Raw genomic sequence first — 24,158 nt, 5'->3', positions numbered from 1 at the left:
CACAGATTTACATATGGGCCCTGAGATGACTCAGGAGTCTGATTCTGGAACCACAGATCCGACCACAGTAGGTACAGATATTTCCTGGTGGGTCAGCTTCCTACTGGAAGAAAGTTATTTCAAGGTACACTTGGTGGCTATGACAGCCTTTCATTTACTGGTAGAAGGCTTTTTGATTTTTGCTCACTCTGTGTCAAGATTGCTTGCTGAGTTCTGACTGATCTTTTTCCACAAATTAGAAAACATATTCATATATGGGACTTGAACCTTGTGCTTATGCCTTATGAAACACTGCTTGAACCATTAAGTATATGTTCGTTGGTTGAACAATCAATGAAAATAGCTTTCTTGGTGATAATTACTTCTGCCAGGTGGGTTGGAGAACAAGGGTTTTAATGGTAGATTCCCTCCTTCCCCCATTTACAGTGTCCTTCAAGGAAAAGGTCTTGTTGTGACCACAACCTACGTTTTTACCTCAAGTGTTGGCTGAATTTCATATAATCAATTCATTCAAATCATTCATCTCCTGTTTTTTTTCCCCCCTCCCACCACCGAAACTGTGTCAGACAAGGAAAGAGGCTGCCTTCCACACCCTGGATGTCAGAAGGGTATTAGCCTTCTGCTTGGACAGAACTAAACCATTCAGAAAGTGTCCCACACTCCTTTTGTTTCAATTGACTCAGCATTCAGTTTCCTTGTAGAATTTTAGCCCATTCTAATAAGGTTGCAAACTACTTCCATGGCATTACTCAAGAATGTTCCAGTTACTGAAATTAGCAGAGCTGCAACCTGGACCTCAGTACGTACTCTCTCAAGCTACTGTGCTTTGGTTCATGCCTCTGGAGTTGATGTTGCAGTTGGCAATTCAGTTTTGTCTTCAGTATTAGACTTTATTCCAAAGATCACTTCTCCCTTCAGGAATACTCCTCTGGAGTCATCTTCAGAGGAGCACCCATAGGGACACTATTCAAAGGAGGAGAGGTTACTCACATTGTATAGTAACTGGTGTTTGACATATGTCCCCCTATGGGTGCTCCACTTCAGGTGCACATGAGCCCTCCTTCCCCATTGCTTTAGAGTTTCCTCTGCTGGACTTTGTGGTAGAGAAGGAACTAAGGGGGTTCACCCATGCAGCCCTGTATATCCTTAGTATAGGGCATGAGGCTGCATGGAGGGCGCATGCATGGGCCTAATGGGCACTGGTACCGACGATCTCCGATCAAAAGTGCAGGAGGTGCATGCGCACCTTAAGTGGACCACCCATAGGGATATATACCTTGAAGAACTCCAGTTACTGCGCAAGGTGAATAATCTCACCTTGTGTGTTAGGATTAGGCATGGAATATTTCAACCAAACTGAATATTTCAGAATGGAGAATGAAAACTGAGAGCTATACTGGGAGTGTCTCAGTTTAGCCTTAATTTATAACACATGATATGAAACCAATGCCACACATCATGTTACTAACAGTGTAAGACTCACATATGCATCTGCTGGATTTAGCATTGAACAATTCTTCCTGTCAGAGGAAACAAATTTTCAGTATGATGCTATGGACATTATGACAGAAGACACATATACGTGCTCTTTTAAAAATGATCCACAACAAAAGATGAGCAGCAGGAAAAAGGAACACCGAACTAAGAGAAACATGTAAGGGTCCAATCCAGCAAACAATTACGTACATGAGTAGTGACTCTTGCAGGATTGAGGCACTAGATTTGCAATCTTTCCAACTAGGACTTATGTCAAGGTAGGTATTTTTTGATTTAACAACTTTGATGCTTGCTAAGTTCCTAATGAGCATAACAATTGTAGCCTATAGGATTAACCTGTTTGCTTGCATATACATATATCTTATAGTTTAAGTATTTGGTTTATTGTAATAGGTTTGTAAATTTATATTAAAGTAAGTTCAGCTGTAATGCAAGGGACCTACAGGGCTGTATGTTGAGCTAAGGCAAAGTTAGCATATCTGTCTGGGACCTTTCACCTTGATAGCAAAGTCAACACACACACATATAAGTGGGACCTTTCACATAAATAGATAGATAATGGTAAAATGGCATAGGGAGTTTCCAAGTCTGTACACTCAAACTTAACAGGTACTCCATAAGGAAAGAACCAAAATAATCGGGAGAACAAAAATAACGTGTATATAATCTAAGGTCATTAATATGTCTGTACATGTCATCAATATGTACAAACATACTAGCCTATGGAGTAAGCATACCGTTACATTTTTGTGGGTAAAAAAATAAAGTTGGGGCATAAAAGGAGGGTTCAGACACCTGTGCCCTATACAAAAGGGCCTTGCTAAAAGGCCTGTACTTGGTTTTTTTTAAACTTTCTAAGTTCCAAGCGGACTAGGCTAAGCTTGGTTTCCCTAACCTTTTGTTCTTAGTTTTGTTTATTAGGTTTTAATTTTAAGTTTAAGTTAGGTAAATAAACTCTAAGTTAGCTTCGATAGCTCTTAGCTCTAGTTTCTTCTAAGCTTTGCACCTCTAACTCAAGAATTATGGAACCTGAACCGCCAAAGGCAAGGCTAGTCCTGTGTCTCTCACCACAAGGTTATCAAGAAATGGTGTAAGGATATTAATCAAAGCTTTGTAGCATATAATAGCATAATATCATATGTATCTTTTTAAAGAGCAGTAATACAATTGTAATTTTGTAACTAATTATTTTACCATTTAATTAAAACTTCATTTATCTTAATAACAAGTCTTTAAGGCTATATCTCTCTGTGTAAGCTTTCTGTCATACCCCCAAGGGTCCTCTGTAAATTCTGTAAAGCCTAATTCAGAACAAAAACCTTAATATCTTCTAATTAAATAAATTGATGAGCCTAAAACCCCTTACTATCCAAATTAATAATATTAACCTCCTAAATCAGGCAACAGACTGGTAAGCCAGCCAGGAGACTCGAGGTATGTGTGATGGGGATTTTCAGGGATTCCAGGCATCTGAAGAAGTGGGTATTCACCCACGAAAGCTCATGCTCCAAATCGTCTGTTAGTCTATAAGGTGCAACAGGATTCTTTGCTGCTTTTACAGATCCAGACTAACACGGCTACCCCTCTGATACCAGGCATCTTTAGACGCCTGAGAATCTCACCTGAGGCATAAGTAAAGAGGTAGAGTTAGAGAAGAAGATTGTGTGTCTTACTCACTCTTAAGAACACAGAAACCTGATTTCCTGTGACTGCTTCTTGGCAGCGATCCCAGTATTTCCTGTTATGTACTGTGGTTTGACTTAGTTTTAGCTTAGGGGTTTTGAATTTAATCTTGCAAGATAAAGAGTAACAGTGTTATTATTTAAAGTGATGTGTGCGTCTAAGGGGCTTTGCTGAAGGTTGAAGTTGTAAGAAATAGTACCAACAAGATCTTAGCAGTAGCATCGGGCACGATGACCCACACTAGTCATGGCGGGAAAGTTGATAAATCTATGTATTAATTGCTGCCAAAAGGCCACAGTAACTCAGAACTTGTACAGTTTGAGCTACCTTATTTCAGTCCCCTCAGCTCTCCTGGGCTGCACCTCTGATCCATCTGCCTCAGTTTCCCCCAGCTGTTTGGAAGGTCCAGACAGAGGAAAAAGACCTCTTGATCAGCTACAAGCCAGTGGGGGAAGCGAGGGGAATGCGCCCCAACCCCCCTATTGTTTACTTGGGACTTATTGAACTAAGTGTAAAAACTGGCTTGGGGTGTTTCCTGTTGTTTCTGTGAAGGGACGCCTTCAGTTTCAGAGTAAAGAATAGCAAAGTGTTCATTATATAGTTTATTACATAGGCTGATCAATAGTGAAGTGAAATTCTGTGTTTTAGAATTGAAGTGAGTTCTATGTGACGTGTTAGGATGAGTGGAGCAAGGGCAAAAGTAGAGTCTGTTGGAGTTACCCACAGTATGGCTTTAAAAAGAACATTGCCAAAAATACATTCAGGAACATGAAGGAGGTTTAGTACAACTAAGAAATAGCAAAATGATCTCTGAGCATTGTAACCCATGGAGTTTTGTAAGTGAGGTGTTTAATGTAGAAACAGAGCAACAACAACAAAAAGCTAAACTGGTGAAGGGAATATCTGTTAAATGCCTGGGTGTGGCTTGAAGTTCACTGGGAAAGAAATTAAATAAAAAATGAAAGTTACTCAGAAAAGCCCAGCAAACTTTGAATAAGAGAAAAAAGGTTATTCATAATTTAACAAGTTGGCTACATGTAGTGTCAGAGAAATGGTCAGTACTTTTCCAAAAGAAGCAGGAGTTAAAGAAAAAGTTAAAACGGTGTAGGTACCAGGTACAGGAAGCAGGAAAGAAAGCACGTTGTTGGCAGGAGCAAGTGGATGCCAGCCTAAAATCGCTGGACAGCTATAAATCAGACAGTGGTTGGCTGTTGAAAAGAATCGAATCAAAGAGATAGGAGATGTGTTAGAGAAGAACAAAAACTCAGTTCCCATCCCTTTTGGCATGGTGGAACCGACGAAAATAAAAAACCTGCAGCGCCAATTACTAAAAGTGGAGCAAGAGTTAGTTCAGGCTAATACAGTACCTCTAGAAGCGGAGGTGGAAATTGAGTCTCAGGAGCCACAGGAAGAGTCAAGAAGAAGTTAGCAGTGCAGAAGCTACTGGCAGTCTGCAGATAGAAAAAGGAAATCCCAGGACGGCATCACAAAAGGTAAAGTTGAGTGTCGTCATAAAAAAAACAACTAGTAATGTAAATAGGGTGACCAGATGCTCAGTGGCAAATATCGGGACCACCGCGAGGAGTGGGTGGGAGGGCACCTTTTTAATTGTTACACTCACCCATCCGGGTCCTCGGTGGCAATTCGGCAGAGGGTCCTTCAGTTGCTGACGGTCTTCAGCAGCATTGCGGCGGCGGATAATAAACCTTGCCACCAAAGACAGAAGCACCCGCCGCTGAAGACCTGGATGGGTGAGTGTTAAAAAAACAAAACAAAAAACAAACACCAAAACAAAGTATCGGGACAAATGGCGTCCTGACCATACTTCGGTTGGGACGTGGGACATACTCCTCAAAATCAGGACGTCTGGTCACCCTTAATGTAAAGGATGAGATGAGCAGAGAAAACGGGGAGGAAATATCCTCTCTTCTGTTAATGTCCGCTCCTGAAAGTGAAGAGAGAGTGCCTTTAGAGACTGTAATTGTTCAGGGACTAACAGACTGAGACAAGTAGCTAGTGTCTGTGATGTAGTACTCTGTGAGCTAAGATCAAGCGTGAGTAGTCTTTTGGTTTATCCAAGGCCGTGATCAAGTGTCTTGATGTTTTTGATCTTTTAGTCTCAAGATGAAAACCTTCTCTGTGTCTCTGGGACCTTGAAGTCAAAACATTATCTAAGTTATATCTCTAGGTTACAATAAAGAGAGATACAACAACCAAGGAATGCAATTCCTGCTCCTCCACACAGTGTTACATTGGGACCATATAAATCAGAAGACCCAGTCCCTTTGGGTGAACACTTACTGGCATTTGGGCGATCATCAGCATTGCTTAGGTCCCTAAAATTTTGTGCACTCTCTACACCCTATGCTAGTATCACCTGGTGTGCTAGTAAAACACCCTACTACACCAGATCTTAATGGACTAAAAAATGTCCTGCGTCAGTGTAGAGATGCCTTAAGTGTAGAACATAGTGATTTTATGGAAAGTTACCCTGCTTATCAAGGATTATTCCCAAAGAAAAGTTCTAATAGCTTTGATTTAAAAAAAAAAATGTAAATTTGGGTAGAAAAAGTCAAAACATAAAAATTATAGATTCAAACTCAAAAAAAAGCTCAAATCCCAATCCAGATAAAACCCTCTCAGATTCTAATTCTGATTTCCCTGTAGCAGTTACAAATATTAAAACCCTAAATCTGGTACCTAAGCAAGTAGAAATAATAAAAAAAAATTTTTGCTTGCAAGGCATGCACAATGTGTACAAAAAACAGCAAAAGTGTTTGGCTTACCACGGGAAGATTGTATTAAAATCTTACAACTCTCAGTGAATCGAGCATTATGGAGTACTTTGCCACTTGAGTTTAGGGTAGAAAAAAAAAGTCTTCATTTACTATACCCTTATCGTAGCTGTAAGGGTAAAACTAAGCCAAAATCACAAATTTTAAAGTCAGATGTTACAACCCCATAAAACCAAGCGACAGGGTCGTGCTCAATTGCCTAAGCATGTAAAACAAAACATACCAGTACAAAAAATTCCAAACCATTATATTCAACCCAAAACTTATCCACAGTCCTATACACCAGGTTAAAAAATTTAAAAAAAAAGTCACCTATAAATGTCATTTAGTTAAAGTAATCTTGTTGCCATTCAGTGGCCAAAAAAAATTGGCTCCTAAATAATAACTCAAAGGGGAGAGGATGTAAACTCTGTACCTCCTCATCAACAAATTCAACTTCCCTAAAACACAAAATAGCTTATAAAACTTAAAAAAAAAAAAAAAGCCATTTGTAATAATCTGATAATGGGGGGGGGGAGTTTATATTTTTTATTTTTATATTTAAGTTTATATAGTGTTAAAGTGCTCATTATAGCTAATTTTCAAATCAAAAAAGTAAAAACTATGTACTAAATGTAACATTTAAACTTAAGGTTCAAAGTCCAATTATTAACTATAATTAAAACAATCCAATACCAAATAATGTAACTTGTCCAATAATAAACCCAAAACCTGCTAGTGGTCTCACCACAATGGCCATAATAAAAAAATAAATAAATCAGGTTTGGTTTATGCATATTCCTGTAATGTTAAATTTCTCTAGGTGGTATCTAAAAAATTTTTGCTATTGTCAGCATACCAAAGTGGCTTCCTTTTTCTCAGTACATCCTGTAAATAAAATTGCAGTCTATCAACAAGTGCAAAATATTGTTCTGCTGGGGATGAATAATAAGATCCATAAACCACACACTTCCAGAAAAAAGTGTAGCTTAAATCTTCTTCAAAAGTTTAGAATCCCTAACAGAACTATTTGGTTCAAAAGTGTCAATTTAAAACCAAGTGAATATTTAAAAAATTTGCAAACATATAAATTGTGTTACAAAAAAAAAGCCAACCAAGTGGTCAATCCAATGTTACAAAAGATAAAAAAAAATTGTCACAAAAAAAGCAATTTGCTCTTTATATTATGCATAACAACTATTTAATAAAACCCAACGTAAAATTAATCAGCTAATCCCTTCAAACAATAATCAGCACAAAAATGAATATTTAAAAAAGATGATATGCTCTGCATATAAAAAATGCGTTGTAAATGCAATCACTAATACATTCCAATCCTTAAATTTAAAAAAGTTCCTAACTTAATTAAAAATAAGCAACTGTTAATGGTGGTATTGTCACAGATGTTTTCAAAGGCTAAAAAAAAAAATAAAAAAATCCACGTTTAAATTCATGCCAGCATTTGAGTGTGCTATTAAAAAAAAAAAAAATCTGTAATACCTCACTCCAACCAAAATGGTTCTCTTTCTAAAAATTGTGTAATGGCACAATCCATGTATGTCTCGTTACCAGTATTTAACCCAAACAAAAATGTGTACAGGTAATTGGTAGCTGTCCATTCTATAGGTCACCTCAAAGGCGACATCTATAGGGAACGTGTAAAGGCACGTCCCTTGGTGGTCTATCACACTCCAACTGAAACCTAAAAAGTACCACAAGTAGCCTGTTGCTCTAAAAAAAAGGGTCTCATTATATTTGTAGGTGTAACGTGTTTAAAACAAACATTGTTCTGTGTAAACTGCAAAAAATAAAAAAAATTACAAAATTCATCATCGTCATGCCTAGTAAGGCTAACTAAGTAAAAAACTCCAATAAAAAGGGTAACTTATGCTAAAAATAGCCAATTTTGCTTGGTTACCAATCAAGAGGTACCAATATGGTCCCTTAAAGTGTCCTGTCACAAAACCAAATTTTTGTTTTACTCCAAAGCAACCCACTTTAATAAAAAAAAAATAAAAATTCAAGCTGTTTCCCCCATTCCAACTTTTAAAAACATCACCATTATCCAGTCCAACCCAGCCTATCAAAAGTTTACTATCCAAAGTACATCCACCTTTCTTGTCTACATTCCCCCAGTAGGGGGACAGTTAAAGTCATTATTGGCCCTAAAAAAAACCCACCTCATACAAATTACTAACAATATAAACAAAGCCAAACAAGTTATTATCCAGTTAATAAATAAGGATAATAAGCCTGCAACAACTCCAGGGGAAAAAAGTTTAAATTAAAAAAAGAGTTATTATCCAAAAAACTGCAATTGGAATTAATTTCCTTATTTTAAAATGCCTGCAGTGTAAATCCAACAGCCCCAAGCAAAAACCTCAATGGCCACCAAATGTTAAAAATAATAAATATGTATACATGGTGCCCACTCCAAAAACGTGCCAGAGTCCAAAATACCATTTTTATAAAAATGGCATTAAAACTGTCCATACAAATACTTAACTACCTACATCTATACCTGTGTAACGGGGTTCATTGCAAACCACCCTGTCAAAGGGGGGCATGTAGCCTATAGGATTAACCTGCTTGCTTGTGTGTGTGTGTGTGTGTGTGTGTGTGTATATATATATATATATATATATCTTTTCTTATAGTTTAAGTATTTGGTTTATTGTAATAGGCTTATAAATTTATATTAAAGTAAGTTCGACTGTAATGCAAGGGACCTACAGGCCATATCCTGTATGTTGAGCTAAGGCAGGGGTTCTCAAATGGGCTCGGGACCCTTCAGGGGGTGGCGAGGTTATTACATGGGGGCTTGTGAGCTGTCAGCCTCCATCCCAAACCCTTCTGCATTTATAACGGTGTTAAATATATTTTAAAGTGTTTTTAATTTATAAAGGGGGTCGCACTCAGAGGCTCGCTATATGAAAGGGGTCACTAGTACAATAGTTTGAGAACCACTGAGGTAAGGCAAAGTTAGCATATCTATGTCTGGGACCTTTCACCTAGATAGGAAACTACACACACACACGTATACATACACGTCTGGGACCTTTCCTCAAGATAGCAAGGTCAGCACACATATGTGGGACCCTTCACTTAATAGATAGATAGATAGATAATGGTAAAATGGCACAGGGGGTTTCCAAGTCTGTACGCTCAAACTTAACAGGTACACCACAAGGGAAGAACCGAAATAACTGGGAGAACAAAAGTAACGTGTATAATTTAATGTCATTAATATATATATACATGTCATCAATATGTACAAACATACTAGCCTATGGAGTAAGTGTACCCTTACATTTTTGTGGGTAAAAAATAAAGCTGGGGCATAAAAGGAGGGTTCAGACACCTGTGCCCTATACAAAAGGGCCTTGCTAAAAGGCCTGTACTTGTTTTTCTTAAACTTTCTAAGTTCCAAGGGGACTAGACTAAGCTTGATTTCCCTAACCTTTTGTTCTTAGTTTTGTTCATTAGGTTTTAATTTTAAGTTTGAGCTAAGAGCTATCGAAGCTAGCTTTTTCTAAGCTCTGCACCCCTCTCAAAAATTAAGGAACTTGAACTGCCAAAGGTGAGGCTAGTCCTGTGTGTCTCACCACCAGGTTATCAAAAAAAGGGTGTAATACCATATGTATCTTTTAAAGAGCAGTAATACAATCGTAACTTTGTAACTCTAATTATTTTACCATTTAATTAAAATTTCATTTATCTTAATAAGTCTTTAAGGCTATATCTGTCTCAGTGAGCTTCCTCTCATACCCCCAATAGTCCTTTGTAAATTCTGTAAAGCTTAATTCGGAACAAAAACCTTATTATCCTCTAATCAAACAAATTGGCAAGCCTAAAACTCATTAATTTGGATAGTATATTATTAACCTCCTAAATCAGGCAACAGGACTCAGTGTATCTCGATAATTATTGTATATTTGCTGAATTTTTCATTAAATATGCTGCACTCTGTCTGGGATGTATGTGCTGTCTCTTGCTGTGCGTAATCTTAAAATGTTTTTCAGCTTTGCTGTTAATCTAAAATCAAGTGACTCAAAGGATATCGCACTGCATTTGAATCCCCGAATGAAAACAAATGTTTTCGTGAGAAATTCTTATCTTTCTGATAGCTGGGGAGAAGAAGAAAAAGATGTCACTAATTTCCCTTTCAGCCCAGGAATGTACTTTGAGGTAAGGTCGCATTAATTAGGATGAAAAAACCAAACAACGCCTGTGTATTAATGAATGGAAATAGTTAAATAGCCTATTTATCTCATGTAGTTAGTGTGAGTTAGGGACAATAACTTTCTTAAATGTGAGAGTAACTGTCTGGGATTGAATCTAAAAAAGCAGCTATTGAAGTTAAATTTGATTCAAAGTGTGTTATTGCTGTGAAAAAAAACACTTCTATTCAACCCCCTTTTTTCCTTTGAACAAGTGAAAGTGCCTGAATTAGCCTTTAATGTTGCAAGGGATATTTTCAGTAAACTATGCTCTGTATGTCCAAGCTGGGTTGGTTCCCTTGCAGTTTTAATATTAAAGTAAAAAAAAAAATATTTATTTTTTTAGTAAGGTCCTACACTAAAAAGCAGAAGCTAGGTTTGTCTGATTCTGAATTAGACCACTAGAGTCTTTGTTAATCAAATTAAAACTTCGACTGAAAACCTGTTGTGTTCCTGTTTTTGCTTTCAGTTGTTAATTTTCTGTGATGTTCATCAGTACAAGGTTGCTGTAAATGGTGTGCACATCCTGGAGTACAAGCATCGATTTAAACAGCTTGAAAAGATCAACATATTGGAGGTTACTGGTGACATTCAGTTACTGGATGTGAGGAGCTCATAGCATCCTATTCTGCCACCCTATGTTAACCCTCTGCTGCCGTCTACTCAAGTACAAACTGGTATTGAATAGCCCAGATCTTTGTCCCATTTATCCAAGTTTCTGTATTGGTGCTTATCACGAAGTTGAGCCCCAGGAGTCAAAATCTTATTAGACTAGATCTTCCCCAGTTTTCAGTATCTTGGCAAACTAAAGTCACATTATCTACTTTAGTAGGCATAGAACTCCTGTTATATGAAGAATTCAATTACTGTACCTAGCAATATAAAGATTTGCTTTATAGTATTAGAATAACTGCAAAATATTTTGTAAATTAGAACACAATGCTGGACTATGGAATACTAATAACTATACATTGTCTGTTAAGAGCTGGACTGAAATATGATCTGTGTCTGAAAATGGACTGTCAACCTCTTAATGGATCTAATCAAGTTCTAAGTGTATTTTAACCCTTATTGTTTATACGCAAAGTTAAATGGGAATTACATAAGGAAAATGTACTCTAATTATACAGAGAGCACATCTGCAGTCTCATTGCTTTACTCTGGTTTTTATGTTAATATAACTTGAAATTAGTAATATTAGACCAGGGTAAACCTGGAATAATGCCATGATGAATCAGAACCCTGCTATATTAAACTAGCGAATGTTAGTGTTAGCTCTATATCTTGAAAAGCCCCAAAAGCCCCTATTTCAGCCCCAAACCTAAAACATCTAAACAAAGTTCCCTCACAGCATGTCAGCTGTAATTTTTTGAAAACAAAACAAAAACCAAAACAACCTCCCTGGGGGCCTAGTGATTTTATTTTCTTATCTGTTGCACTGCAGCACAGATGCTATAAGCCACTTCCTTGACTTTCGTAGTCATGTCAGCTCCGAAGTGGCATAAGTCAAGCCCACAGAAACCCCCCTGACCATTATGGTGGAATTCTGTAATTTTAGCCGAGATCAAAGTGAAGTAACGCTATACTCTATTTGACTGATTTTGCTAGCTCTTATCTTGTCGATTTTTGGAGCTGCGGTATTATAAGAGTCTAAAAAAAAGAGCTCTTATCTTGCTCAGGAATAGAAGTAGTTATATCTGTGTTTATTTAAAGGGTGTGGGACCCATGGATGCTATGCATTAAATCTGAGCTCAGAGGAAATATTCATGTTGATAGTCAAGAATGTTCACCTACAACCCCATTGACTAAGTTGCACTATAATATGCTATCTGAAAAACATTTTGTAAAAAATACTGATTAGCATATAGATGGACCCCCTGATGCCAACATGATTAACATGTCCCTGAGGAAGTCTTTTATATGATGCATTTGTAACAGTTTACAAGGAAAAGTCAGTATTGTCTGTGATACCATTTCCCTAGAATATATGTAGGCCCTTAAGTTAAAAATGGAAGTGTTCTGATCCAGTATTTCTATAACTTCATGTCCTATCTAGTTACTTGCTAATGGTTTTCAGATGGGGAAACTTGGTGTGGGGAATAAAATGTGAAACAAGTCTTAAAAAAGTCAGTTATTGCAGTTCAAATGTATAATAGATGCCTTAAGAATAAATGAGTTGGCTGCTGTGAAATTGTATAAAGCAAAGACGATTTTCCAAAAATTAAATCTCAATTGTGAGCTATGACTAAGTATTTAATATTTGTCTTTAAAGTGAATGAGTTCTAGGTTACCTTTTGATAACTAGCCCAATCACTTGTCACATTATGCATATGCTTCAAGCAGCATATGAAACTCTTACTAGTTAAATGTATAAATTTAGAGTATATCTTTGACTACGCTTATAGACTATTATTAATTTATCTATTTACTGTCCAAGTACGTCATTTGGAAGCAAGGACGATGAGGAAGAAAAGGTGTGCGAAAATTTTATTTAAAAGGTGTGGGCTGATATTTCATGATTAAGTTTTTCTACAGGCTTAGGGTTAGAAGCACCAGGAAGTAGTAAAGTACGCTTTTAGTAATAGTACCTTACTAAAAAATATCAATCACAACGGTCAAAATTCCAGGTAATTTTATGAAATACACTGAAGGAAAGAGGTATAAGATACACCTCTACCTAGATATAACACTGTCCTCGGGAGCCAAATCTTACTGTTTTGTAGGTGAAACTGCATTATAATCAAACTTGCTTTGATCCACCGGAGTGCGCAGCCCCCCCGCAGAGCACTGCTTTACCATGTTATATCCAGTCGTGTTATATCGGGGTAGAGGTGTATTTCATATTTGATTACTGGAGTGGTTTCTAAGTGGTAAATATTAAAAGGAATGATCTAAGAACAGATAACCTACCCTTTGTTTTCTGCTGCTTAGTGTACTTTAACTATGATCACTCCTATAACCAGGCCCATTTAAAAGTGCCCCATACTAGACAGTGTTACACTGGTATGTAATTTAGATTTACTTTTCACTGTTAGTCTTAAATGAAAAGTACATTCCAGCTAACACATGCTTCTGTAAACAGCCTCCTCATTAACCATTTAATCTCAGCTTAAGAAAAATTGGTTTTTACAGCACTGACATTGCCTGGCTATCTACAGAGCACTATGTAAAGATTATTTTCAGTTAACTTCACTTTTCTCCTACAGTCCCTGTGTAAGTTTGACTTCCCCTCTGTAGTGTAAATCCTGCAATGGGAACAAAGTTTTTATTTTCTAAACTCCTTTAAAGTTGGATTCTTGTATAGTCATCCATCTCAAGTATGGTCAAGAGCCTTAAATGAGTATTGCTGGCTTCTTCATTTATTTTCTTCCACAGTTAAAAAGAACAGACAGGAATAGAACAGATAACATCTGCCTCTTCATCATTCATGGAAGATTCTGAAACCAAGGTACATCTACCTCCATATAACACTGTCCTTGGGAGCCAAAAAAATCTTACTGCGTTATAGATGAAGCCATGTTATATTGAACTTGCTTTGATCTGCCGGAGTGCGCACCCCTATCCCCCAGAGTGCTGCTTTACATCGGGGTAGAGGTGTAGTTAAACTAGTACATGTAGACAGAATGCCTGCCTGATTTTCACACATGGGTACACACAGGTATAAGAACCTAATAAATTCACATAACTAGTAATGTGCACATCCCTGTGGTGCATCAGACTTAATAGCATAATTGTGATTATAGTATTTGCTTTGAAAAGTGATATTAGTGTTTTCTGTAGCTGTTAACTACTGTTTAAGGTTATAAAGCTGGTATAACTGAGACTCAAATCCAACTGAGTGTTTTAAACTACTGAGCTAGCTATTGTGAAGAAGACATCTCACAAAAATGTAGCTTCTGAAGTCAGGGATTCTGCTACTAGGAAATGCTTACTGTCACCATGACTGACTAAAAAGCTGCAGCAAACTTAATAGGATAGAAACTAAGTTAAGAAAAACAAACAAACAAAAAAAACTAAAACAGAAGTCTGTCCCTTCTACAACCTTGCAGCACATTTTAGTTTATGAAAATTCATCCCCATTGTCTTCCCTGAACTTAATTCATATAACTGTTTCTACAATTCACAGTATACAGAAGTCAAAGAGCCATCCTGTAATATTTTCAATTTATTAATAATTGTGGAAATTGTCATGATCCTGAACAGTGTAGAGGCAAGATCTTAGCATTCGACTATAAAAAAAGGTGTTACTCTTAACTGGAGTGACATAATAACTCTGGGACAATATTAGCTCTTATGTGAGACAGACATTCACATCTCATGATTCAGACTTTACAAAGAGGTAATGGTGCTTCTTAGAAGTAGCTGTGGAGTGGTTCTCCTAAAATAACTTCCAGTTGTTGAATTGTCTTCTGGCATTGGTGTTCTACTTCTTCACATTCATCTAAAAAAGCAAACATTAAAAAAGATGTAACTAACCTATATGCCTATCTCCACCCTCACCCCTTTTATGTTGTATCTTCTCCCCATGCCCCATTTCATGGGTGTGTCTTTTTACACTGAATGCTCCTTGGGGCAAGGTGTGTGGGAAGCACTTACTATTTGAGTATTACTGCAGCAAAAATATTTTTGAAATAAAGTGGTTTTTCCACTCACAAGAGTGTGGTAAGTGTAGTAATGCTTCATAAAACCCTGTCCTAAAAGCAGTGCCACAGTCTGATTGTTTGGGACTTAAGTGGTGCACAGGCCCAGTGCACAGAGGTGAATTCCCATCAGCTAGTCTATGGCTCGTAAACAATGCATCTGCTTGTTAACTGAAATTAAAAGTTCCATTAGCAACTCAGGTGTCAAGTCCCAGTATACTAATTGCTGTACTGAGTCAACGTAATAGTCACTGCTTTTTTTTTTTTAAAAAGAATAAAGTTAACACTCAGGACAGTGGATTTTTAATATTTGTCAGTCATCGATCACCGTCGAAGTTTGTTTTGTATTATACTAGTATTCCAAAATGGACAACCCAAATATCCTGGTTATCAACGGAAGCATTGGAGGACATTACCTTCCATTAACTCAGCTAAGAAAGGAATGGATTCTGGCAACAGCACCATGTAGTTCTCCTTTAGTTTCCCTGCAAGTTCTTCTAAGGTAAGCAGAGTAGCAAATCGGACCTACAATAAAAAAAAAAAACACACCACACTATATAGGGAAACAAGCAGTACAGCATATTCTCTGAAACAGAGCTTTTAATAGTCCATGTCTTCGCTCAATTCAGTTCCCTTTCCATTCTCCTCCCAGTGCCTTTATTTGGGGAGAGGGGTAATAAAGTGAATTCTGGGAAATGAAGTTGGCTAAATTACTTGGCATTGGAGAGCCTGCATCTCTACAGGAAAGGCTAATGTAGTTCAGTCTCCCATATACATAAAAATGTAGAGCTAGTCACATCTTGCAGGGGAAAAGGACAGAAAATTAGTCAAGAATTAAGCCTGCCTGAGGGATTAGAGACAGGAAGGAAGGTTGGGTTTGTTAGGAGGAGGAAATTTGCAAAGTGAGCTGATAGACTGGACTCCCTTTTTAAAGTCTTTATCAAATTTCCACCTCCGATGGGTCCTGAAGCACACTCAGATGGTTATTAATTCTGACCAAGCGAACGGCAGAGTGAAAGGACCCCCATGTAAAACACTGCCACCACCTCCCTCTATATTATATCAGCGGAACTCCAGCACTTTTGCTAACTGCAACTTGTGACAGTATCATCGGAGCAATGAGACAAGTCTTTTAAGAGGAAGATCCCAAACCATTTGGGACTTCAAGTGCAACGTAAGTACTGTCTATAGACCTGTTTTTAGAGCACTAATGTGAGCCCCGCTGGCCTGAGTGTCCACGCAGGGTGGGAGGCTCACTTCCGTGGTCTGTGTAGATATACCTTAACCATAAAGACGAACAGCTTGAATCCCATCAGGGAGCCTATAACCATCCAGCAAAGCTTATGGAGCCCGGGTGTGTGTGCTCTTGAAAGACTAGCCCTCTTGATAAAATGACTGCTGCATTCCATGTTGGTTCTAGGCTCCAGCTGGCCTCAAGGTATAGCCCCAAATGGAATGTATTATTGAAGTCTAGTCTCTTCATAACAAAAAGTACAAATAAGTACATCATAAGTATAGCATGGTTCATACACAAAATAAAAGGTCTCTCTTTGTACCAAGAGCTGAAAGCTGCGTTCCTAACTAGTCCGGGGTCCAATAAGACCCATAGATTACACACCAGCTATGGTTGTGTTTGAAGCTGTGATTAACACTTACTAATTTGTCCAGTTGCTCCCAACAACCTATCAAAATTAGCTGAGGCTTAGCCAGTTTGCCCTCATCACAATCCCACTCATAAAACAATTAGTCATCTGTTCTGCTGCATCAGCAAGTCTAGCAGAAATAGGACTGAGTGTTATCAATTTACTGAAGACGTCACAACTTGTCATTCCTTATTAGCCATCCTAAGGAGCTAATATACTTTGGCATGGGAGGATTAGATTTTTATCCATAAGTGTAGATGTCACCATACACACACACAAACTCATGAAAAAATATTTCCTTTGATAATCAAAATGTACAGATAGCCTAAGAAAGAAAAATGCTGCTTGAGAACTTAAGAGTTTGGTTTGTATATTTTGACATGTGGCGTTGACCATTTGCGTTTTAATGGTTATAAGGCTTTAACTTTTTGAATCTCAACATTTGTCATTAGATAAATTGTTTGACTCCCCCCATCCAACTGGGAAAATTTAAAATCGATCAAAATTGAAAAAATGCTTAAATGAACATGGTATCTTAAAATGATCAAACATAAACATTGAATTCTGCCACACTTAGATATACTATAGATGTAGAACAAAAGACAGTGAAACCCTGCTAAAACACAGATTAGTCATTGGAAGCTGATGAACAATTGCCCATAATTATCTTCTGGCATCCAATCTGAAGCTATTTTAGTCACACTGTAATAAAGGACCATCTGCAATAATAATACCACCAGTGTGTTACCATAAAGAGCAAATTTCATGTCAAGCACTGACCTGGCTAAAGGCAATCTGCTTTATGTGCACAGCAGTTTAAACACACACACATTCAACTAAGAGATAATCCAGCTTTGTACCTTAGGTGATGTGTGCCTTGTCTTCAGCAGAATCTGGTAGTTTAGTGGTTTCCATAGAGAATCATCTGCCACTGCAACTGAAAACTGAGCTATACATGGAATCAGGTGCGTGGTCACTCTTTCCTGGAAGTTCTCTTCTCCTCCAAGCATGTTTTCTAGCTGCAGGAGTAAAATGATCACAAAGCAAGTCAAACAGAAAGGCCCAACTGTTTAACTGAGGCTTAAAAACATCCTGCTGCCCCCTCACCACCCAACATCAGGTTAACATTTTCTCAAAACACGAGTTCAAAGCCTAATGGACTGAGATTCCAAAGGCCAAAGTATTAAGAAAGATAAACACCAGTAAGATGAAAAATCTAAAAAGTTAAAATTTAAAAATGTTGATACCCGTAAAATCTTTTCAGTTATGAACTCCCTCTTCTGGGTTTAGGATTTAATGGTATCATTGTTTACTGGCGCATGAAAAATTCAGGTTTAATTATTGGGGCGTCATATCTTTGGCTGATAAATGTTAAGAGCCTGCAGAGGGAGTGCACTTGGCCTGCAGGAGTTGGGGGAAAAGACAGAAAAAGCCTTTTCATGCAGCAGTGACCCATCCAACTTGGATGTGGTGTTGGATGGCACCACAGAATATTTAATTGTGTGACAGGGGCAGATTAAAAGGTCTGAGCAAAGGAGAAGGAGCTGGAAACTCCTGAGCTTTGGGCAAGTCACTTAATCCTTCCAATACTCCAGTGAGGTAGGCAAGTATTAATTTCTCTATTTTGTAGATGAGAAAACTGAGGTGCAGGGGTTATTTAGGTAATGTGCTGAAGTGCTTTGAAGACAAATACTAAAAATAATAATAATAATAATAATTAATAATAATACAATTACTGAAAATAAAATGGGAACAGGGAGAGATTAATCCAAAGAAGGTCAAATCCATGACCAATCACAAGGAATACAATCTGAATATTTAACAGTCAGCAATAAACCTTTTAAATGAAATGGGAATACAATACTTGGATAATCTCTTTTCCATGTACGTGTCAGTACCTGGTCAACCAGGGGCACCATCAAGGTTTCTGCTCTCTCTTTGCTTACAAAACGCTGGGTATCAAAGAGGAAGATTTTGTGCAAACAGTCAAGTATGAACTGCAGCAATAAGCAGCTCTTTTCAGTGCTGTTCTCAGAGTCAAAGAAAGCTTCATCTGCATATGGGGAAAAGAAAGTGAGGAAAAACCATGATGAAGCCACTTGCTCCACAACTGGCTAGAATGAAAGGAGAGATTACTTAGCAGCCAATGTTACCATCACTCTCTTTAAGAAATAAGCAGTAAATGGCCTATAGCCTGGATATCATGTGATTAAATCTAGTCCACATATCCCTATGAAATGCAAGGTGTGATATGGCCTTTCAGCTCTTTGCAGTTCAGAATATTGTTGTTTATAGACTAATGCTGCTGGATGTGGCATACAGCTGGGGAAGAAGGGGAGCACACAGCTTGTGGGAAATTAACTGAAGAACCTGACAATCAGTGCTACTGATGTACAAGCTGCCTAGGTATGGAAACGTCCAGTTACCAATGCATTTGCTGGTTGCCTGAGTTCTGAAATGAGGAAGGGAAAATGAAACAAAACAGCAGCAGATATTTTATTAAGTAAGTTGAGGAGCCCAAGCCTGGCTGGTGTGTTGTATATGGCCATGTCAGGGGAGGCAATGAGTGAAACGCAAGAGAGGAGGGTCTTGAAATTGACTTCACTCATCCCACAACTTCAACTTTGGCTCACTCCAAGAGAAATTTCACAAGTGGAATGACTTCCCCTAGTTGAAGATATTCCTCTCTTTGGACTTCTGGCCCACCCCCATCAACTAAAGACATCCTTTTCCATCCTCCCCAATGAGTAAGCCACCTTGCTGTAAGATCCAAGAGAAAGCAGGAAGAAAAAGTGTGAAGGGACATACAGCAAGCTTACAGTGATATAATATTTCAACTGTTCCTTCTTTGATAACTATCAAAGCAGCAAAAGAGTCCTGTGGCACCTTATAGACTAACAGACGTATTGAAGCATGAGCTTTCGTATTCACCCACGAAAGCTCATGCTCCAATACATCTGTTAGTCTATAAGGTGCCACAGGACTCTGCTGCTTTTACAGATCCAGACTAACACAGCTACCACTCTGATACTTGATAACTATAGTAATTGGAGACCTACCAGTTTTGGAGATGTTAATCTGATTCAGGGTGTCAGCAAAAGGCTTCACTAAATTACCAGCAAACAGGCTGAAAAGACCTTTGAGCTTGTCTGCAATGCAATCGGCTAACCGGTAGAATGTCAACAGTCTGTCCTTTGAGGTGTCCTCTGATTTGGACCAATCATATAACTGAAAGAGAAAAAGGAAGAGGTAAGTTTTTGCTACATTAATGCAGTTGTAAATTCAGATGTGCTAACACCAAAGGACTATATTCAAATTCCTACCTTGAAGAAGAGGGGTCTGAAAGAAACCTCAGAAAGCTTCATGACCATGCTAATTAAACAGCTAATAATATGAGTCTCTGTTCTACCAACTTCCTCCAGATCATCCTAGAACAAGTGGAAGGTATAATTCAAAATCGATACAGTAAGATTCACAGCCTGATGAGCATCTTTTAACAAAGTCTGACTTAATCTCTATGTTTAGGTCCAAGATACATTTGTGTAGCTAAAATTTTCTATTCACAAGGAGCAATCTCACTTGCACGTCTCTCATAGCTGAATACACAATTTTCAAAGATACAGAAAATGCATTTAGCAGGAACCAACCTGACGCATTCTTATAAAGAACTACAATTAACATTGGTAGAAAACCACATCCATTCTTGCTCTTTAAGAATTGCCAGTACTCCACCTGTGAATGCTCTGTTCTGAAGTCCAGGGCTTTCATGAAAAATGCTGTCAACTCAGACTGATGGGAGAGGAGCTGGTCTCTCTCCATAACTGCAATGTGCTCTTTAAGAATGTCCATAAGGGGACCCACGCAGTTCTGTAAAAGATCAAACAGAGACAGTTGTGTTCAAGAAGACACATCCACAGATCAGATCAACTGAACTCCTTCCACATTTTTTTTAATTAAACAAACAGGTGACCATCATTGTCTTTAAATAAACAAACATTCCCATTCACAATGTTGGAAACCCAAAATCTGCACCATTAAGAACTCAAAAGGTGTATCTGACTAAACAAAGTAAATTTGATTTAACTGATTCTCATTACCCAAGCCAAGAGAAATAAAAAAGTTGATAAGGTGTAAATAACCCGGATTTTATAAAATTATTTCATTTCTGGTAATCTAAGGCACTATCAATAAAAAGCGAAGACATGTTTGTTTACGGTTTATGACTTAAATAGGCAGTGTCCCTTTAAAGAGTCTTCTTTCCCTCCCCATCCTGGCAGCAAATCTTAAATGCCCAAGCATGAGGTAGTAGCGAGGCCCAGAGGAAAGCTGTAATTCCTAATGTACATCCCTAGCAAATAAATGAAAGCCTTTATGAACAGAATTGTCTCCCATGCTTGCCATGTAGCACGTGAATACTCTAGTCTGGTGGATCCCTCCCTGTTCTAACTTTTTTAGTTTAATATAAAAACGCATATTTAAACCATAATTACATTTCCATTCACTTTACTAATGAATGAAAAAAAAATCATAACCTTCCAAGCATTTGCAAGTTCATTGTAACACTTGGTAATGGCTGGCAAGAGAACTCTGGGACTAAGCTGTGTAGCTAACATAGTTTTCAGTGATGAGAGACGAAGATTAAGCTGGGATGAAGGGCCCATTTCCACTGCAATCCTTTCCAAGCGAACGACCTATCAGAAAATCCAAGAACAGAAAAAACAGTGAAACGAATCTTTCAAGAGCTGATTTCAGAATAATCTCCTCCAGAAAAGTACTGTAGTCTAGGAACCAACAAAGGAATCACCTACTTAATTTTATAAGGTTTATACTCAGTTTAAATAGCACTTGCAAAGCATTTTGGAAATGAGAAGCACAACATCAGTGTTAAGAACAAGTATTAAAAACAAAGAGCCATTGTAGTTGACTCATATTGGATTCTTGTCCAGTTCAGCTGTCTGTTACTACTTTAAACACTTCAATTTATAAAGTTTGTATACAAGACTTTCTCCTTCAATATATGAAAACTGAAAAAGGGGATTCATCCGTGGAATAAGCAGAGGGTCATCACATCCATTCTATTTATAAAAACTGGAGTTTTTTTTTTTAATATATACATTTGATCAACTTACTGGTGCAGGAGAAAAACCCTCAAAATTCACATCCCACCTCCTAAAGTAGCAAGATAAGTATCTGAAAGACTGCAGGAGGGGAACACCAGCGGCATCATTCCATGACAATTTACTCAGGGAGGCTGAGTAGAAGCAATCATGAGATTTCCCCCAACCACTCAGATGGCAAAATTCTCATTTTAATTCACTGCAAAATCCTGCATGACCTCCATAATTTGAGCTTCCTCATTCTTGCCCCCTCACCCATATTAAGACAGTGATGGCTCACCTGCAGCAAAGCATCCAACAGATAGGGACTAAGGAAGTGTGCTAGTGTTGCCACAACTTTCAGCAATGCAGTCACCGCGCTGAGCAAATAAATCTCATTGGAGACTAGCTCCTTTTTGCGTTTTAGTGTCTTCAGCAACGCTGGCATCAGCCTGCAAATAATCAAATAAAAACATACAGAAAGGTAAATCCATTGTCAGTTGCAAATTTGGAGGCAAATTTCCAAACAGGCCTCAATCCAGCCTATAAAACTCAAAGCACAACTTTCATGTCTAAAATTTCTACATGCACAATTTCAGAGCCTGTTTTTGAAAACCTGGCCTTCTGGGATTCACTTCTCTCTTCTATTTCTCAAAAAGTTCTGAAGAATATTAGATTTTAAGGCCCCACTACACTATGAAACTGATCATTCTTATCAAGGCCAAGGCATTCTTAAAAAGCTGTTTATTAAATGCCTGAGTCCCATATGAACAGGCAGGACTAAACAGAGTTGTATCATAGCTATTTTCCAACTGTGCTAAACAAGGTTTCTATGTTTTAAATACAGCCCAGGCTTACAGTGGTAATACAGGCCATTTAATGGATTTTGCAAAAACTTCTGTGATTATTAAATGATTTACAATTCTTATACAATTAGTGCATCATTTGCTTCAGAGTTCTCTCACTATAAGTACTCAGGAGGACTCTCGGGCATTAGGAAGCCTTTATCCATTTCTACAAAGCACACTGTGCATGTACAGACTGCCAATTAGTTTAACAAGCGTTTAAGACAGTCTTTCATAATACACATCATCTGATGTAGTTCCTGCGGCAGTGAATCCTTTTATGAAAATGATGATACCTTGGAAGCAGAGGTACTGCTAGTGCTTTCAGTGTATAGGTGACCTCGGCTATGCATAGCAAAGCACTTCCCATCACATTCCTTTCTTCCTTCCTCTCTGAAGAAATCAGGTCAATGGTGGCTTTCAGAACAGGCACAAAAGGCTCTGGATGGTCTGTGCCAAAACATTTGCACAGTAATTTGAGGCTGAACAAAGCAGTCTGCCTGTTGATGGCTTGCTCCTCTTCCTCTTCATTTATTTTGCGCTGTACAATAGCGATTAGCTCTGGAATTAGTTCTAAGAGCTGCCAAACCTAAGAGAACAAAAGAACACACACACATGAAATTCAAAACCTAGCTAAGTCCAGATCCTGCAAGTTACTGTGGGAGGGTGGATCACATTTTGGAACTCAAAAGGTACACTGGTAATGCAAAACTCACATTTCCATCTGAAAATTCTACACTTGCCTTTAAGCATAACACCTCATTTCTACATTAGCAGAAAGGTGCAAACAGTTTAAACAAAAAGAATGGGCTTAACCCTTTGCCTTACTTGGGCCTTCTGCCAACGTGTGCGCTGCTGCAATTTATTGTTCAAGAGATCCATTGCTTTACGTCTCACAGAAGGCAGCTGGTTGGTCATCAGTCCCCTAATGACAGGGATAAATGTCTGTGTCGGCAATAAGGCATTGACCTGTAAAAAAAAACAACAGCAACAGAAATGTTCTCTCTCATACTGCACCATCCAACCCCCCCAAAAAGTAAAGAAGTGTGGACTTCCTGAGAGCAAAGAAGGGATCAGAAAAGAAGGGAAAGCATGTCCTGACAGTGCTTTGTTTGGGAAAGGAAAAGGAAAAAATAAGTTCCTGCTACAATATTTAACTCTCATACCCTAACTGCTAGCCACCAATTAGGAAATAAATAAACTACCTACTACTTGCTTTGCCTCATTTAACCCACGGATTCCTACACAGTTTTCTTCCACTCCAGGCCGCAGTTGGCTAGATATCGCTCGCCAACAAAATAATCCTTCTGACACTGCTTCATGCACATTGGCTAGGAGTTGTGGGACAACTAAGTTTCTAGAGGAAGAACATTCAGCACCAGTCACCCTGAGAACTGAGGAGACCTCTAATCCACAGTTCCACTATTGCTGTTAGGGCACCAAGCCAACTTAGTAACTGTACTTCTGATTTAAAAAAAAAAAAAAAAAAAAAAAGACTTGAAAAACAGAGTAAGGCTTGTCACTCCATTTAAATTCTTCTGGAGAAATATTAACTAACTAAAAGTCCACATTAAAAATTGTAACTAGAAAAAAACCACAAGAAGGCTATTTTCTTTCTGACAATATCTAGATGGCTGTTTCCAACCACCAGGATACTTAACAGAAAAATGACCATCGCCGAGTTTACTTCACTGTGTTTGCTCTGCCTAATAATACCACTGCCACTAGAAAATTAAAAGTAACAATGCATCAGGTCCCAA

General features: G+C 38.1%; 2 protein-coding genes across 7 annotated transcripts in view; one reads left to right on the top strand and one right to left on the bottom strand.

Moving 5' to 3' along the window:
• The window catches only part of LGALS8 (galectin 8), a 32,115-nt gene extending 19,696 nt beyond the window's left edge, over positions 1 to 12,419 (top strand). For both annotated transcript variants that reach the window (XM_050950449.1, XM_050950448.1), the window contains 2 exons: positions 9,977 to 10,142; positions 10,644 to 12,419. In XM_050950449.1, coding sequence (XP_050806406.1) covers positions 9,977 to 10,142; positions 10,644 to 10,793 — 316 coding nt within the window. In that variant the 3' untranslated portion in view covers positions 10,794 to 12,419. The remainder of the gene's footprint in view (positions 1 to 9,976; positions 10,143 to 10,643) is intronic.
• Positions 12,420 to 14,326: 1,907 nt separating this feature from the next.
• Positions 14,327 to 24,158, bottom strand: part of HEATR1 (HEAT repeat containing 1) — a 58,598-nt gene continuing 48,766 nt past the window's right edge. For 4 of the 5 annotated variants that reach the window (XM_050950362.1, XM_050950365.1, XM_050950363.1 and 1 more), the window contains 11 exons: positions 23,227 to 23,367; positions 22,695 to 22,987; positions 21,855 to 22,005; positions 20,990 to 21,148; positions 20,190 to 20,324; positions 19,781 to 19,885; positions 19,517 to 19,685; positions 18,356 to 18,510; positions 17,318 to 17,476; positions 15,231 to 15,339; positions 14,327 to 14,615 (listed from right to left, as the gene is read on the bottom strand). In XM_050950362.1, the coding sequence (XP_050806319.1) occupies positions 14,527 to 14,615; positions 15,231 to 15,339; positions 17,318 to 17,476; positions 18,356 to 18,510; positions 19,517 to 19,685; positions 19,781 to 19,885; positions 20,190 to 20,324; positions 20,990 to 21,148; positions 21,855 to 22,005; positions 22,695 to 22,987; positions 23,227 to 23,367 (1,665 nt within the window). In that variant the 3' untranslated portion in view covers positions 14,327 to 14,526. Of the gene's footprint in view, positions 14,616 to 15,230; positions 15,340 to 17,317; positions 17,477 to 18,355; positions 18,572 to 19,516; positions 19,686 to 19,780; positions 19,886 to 20,189; positions 20,325 to 20,989; positions 21,149 to 21,854; positions 22,006 to 22,694; positions 22,988 to 23,226; positions 23,368 to 24,158 lie in introns of those variants that run through there. The other variant, XM_050950366.1, reaches the window with a different exon arrangement.

Source organism: Gopherus flavomarginatus, chromosome 4 (assembly GCF_025201925.1).
Source record: "Gopherus flavomarginatus isolate rGopFla2 chromosome 4, rGopFla2.mat.asm, whole genome shotgun sequence".
Taxonomy (NCBI): Eukaryota; Metazoa; Chordata; order Testudines; family Testudinidae; genus Gopherus; species Gopherus flavomarginatus.
Note: the sequence above shows the minus strand (reverse complement) of the source record. Positions and strands in the feature narration are given on the sequence as shown.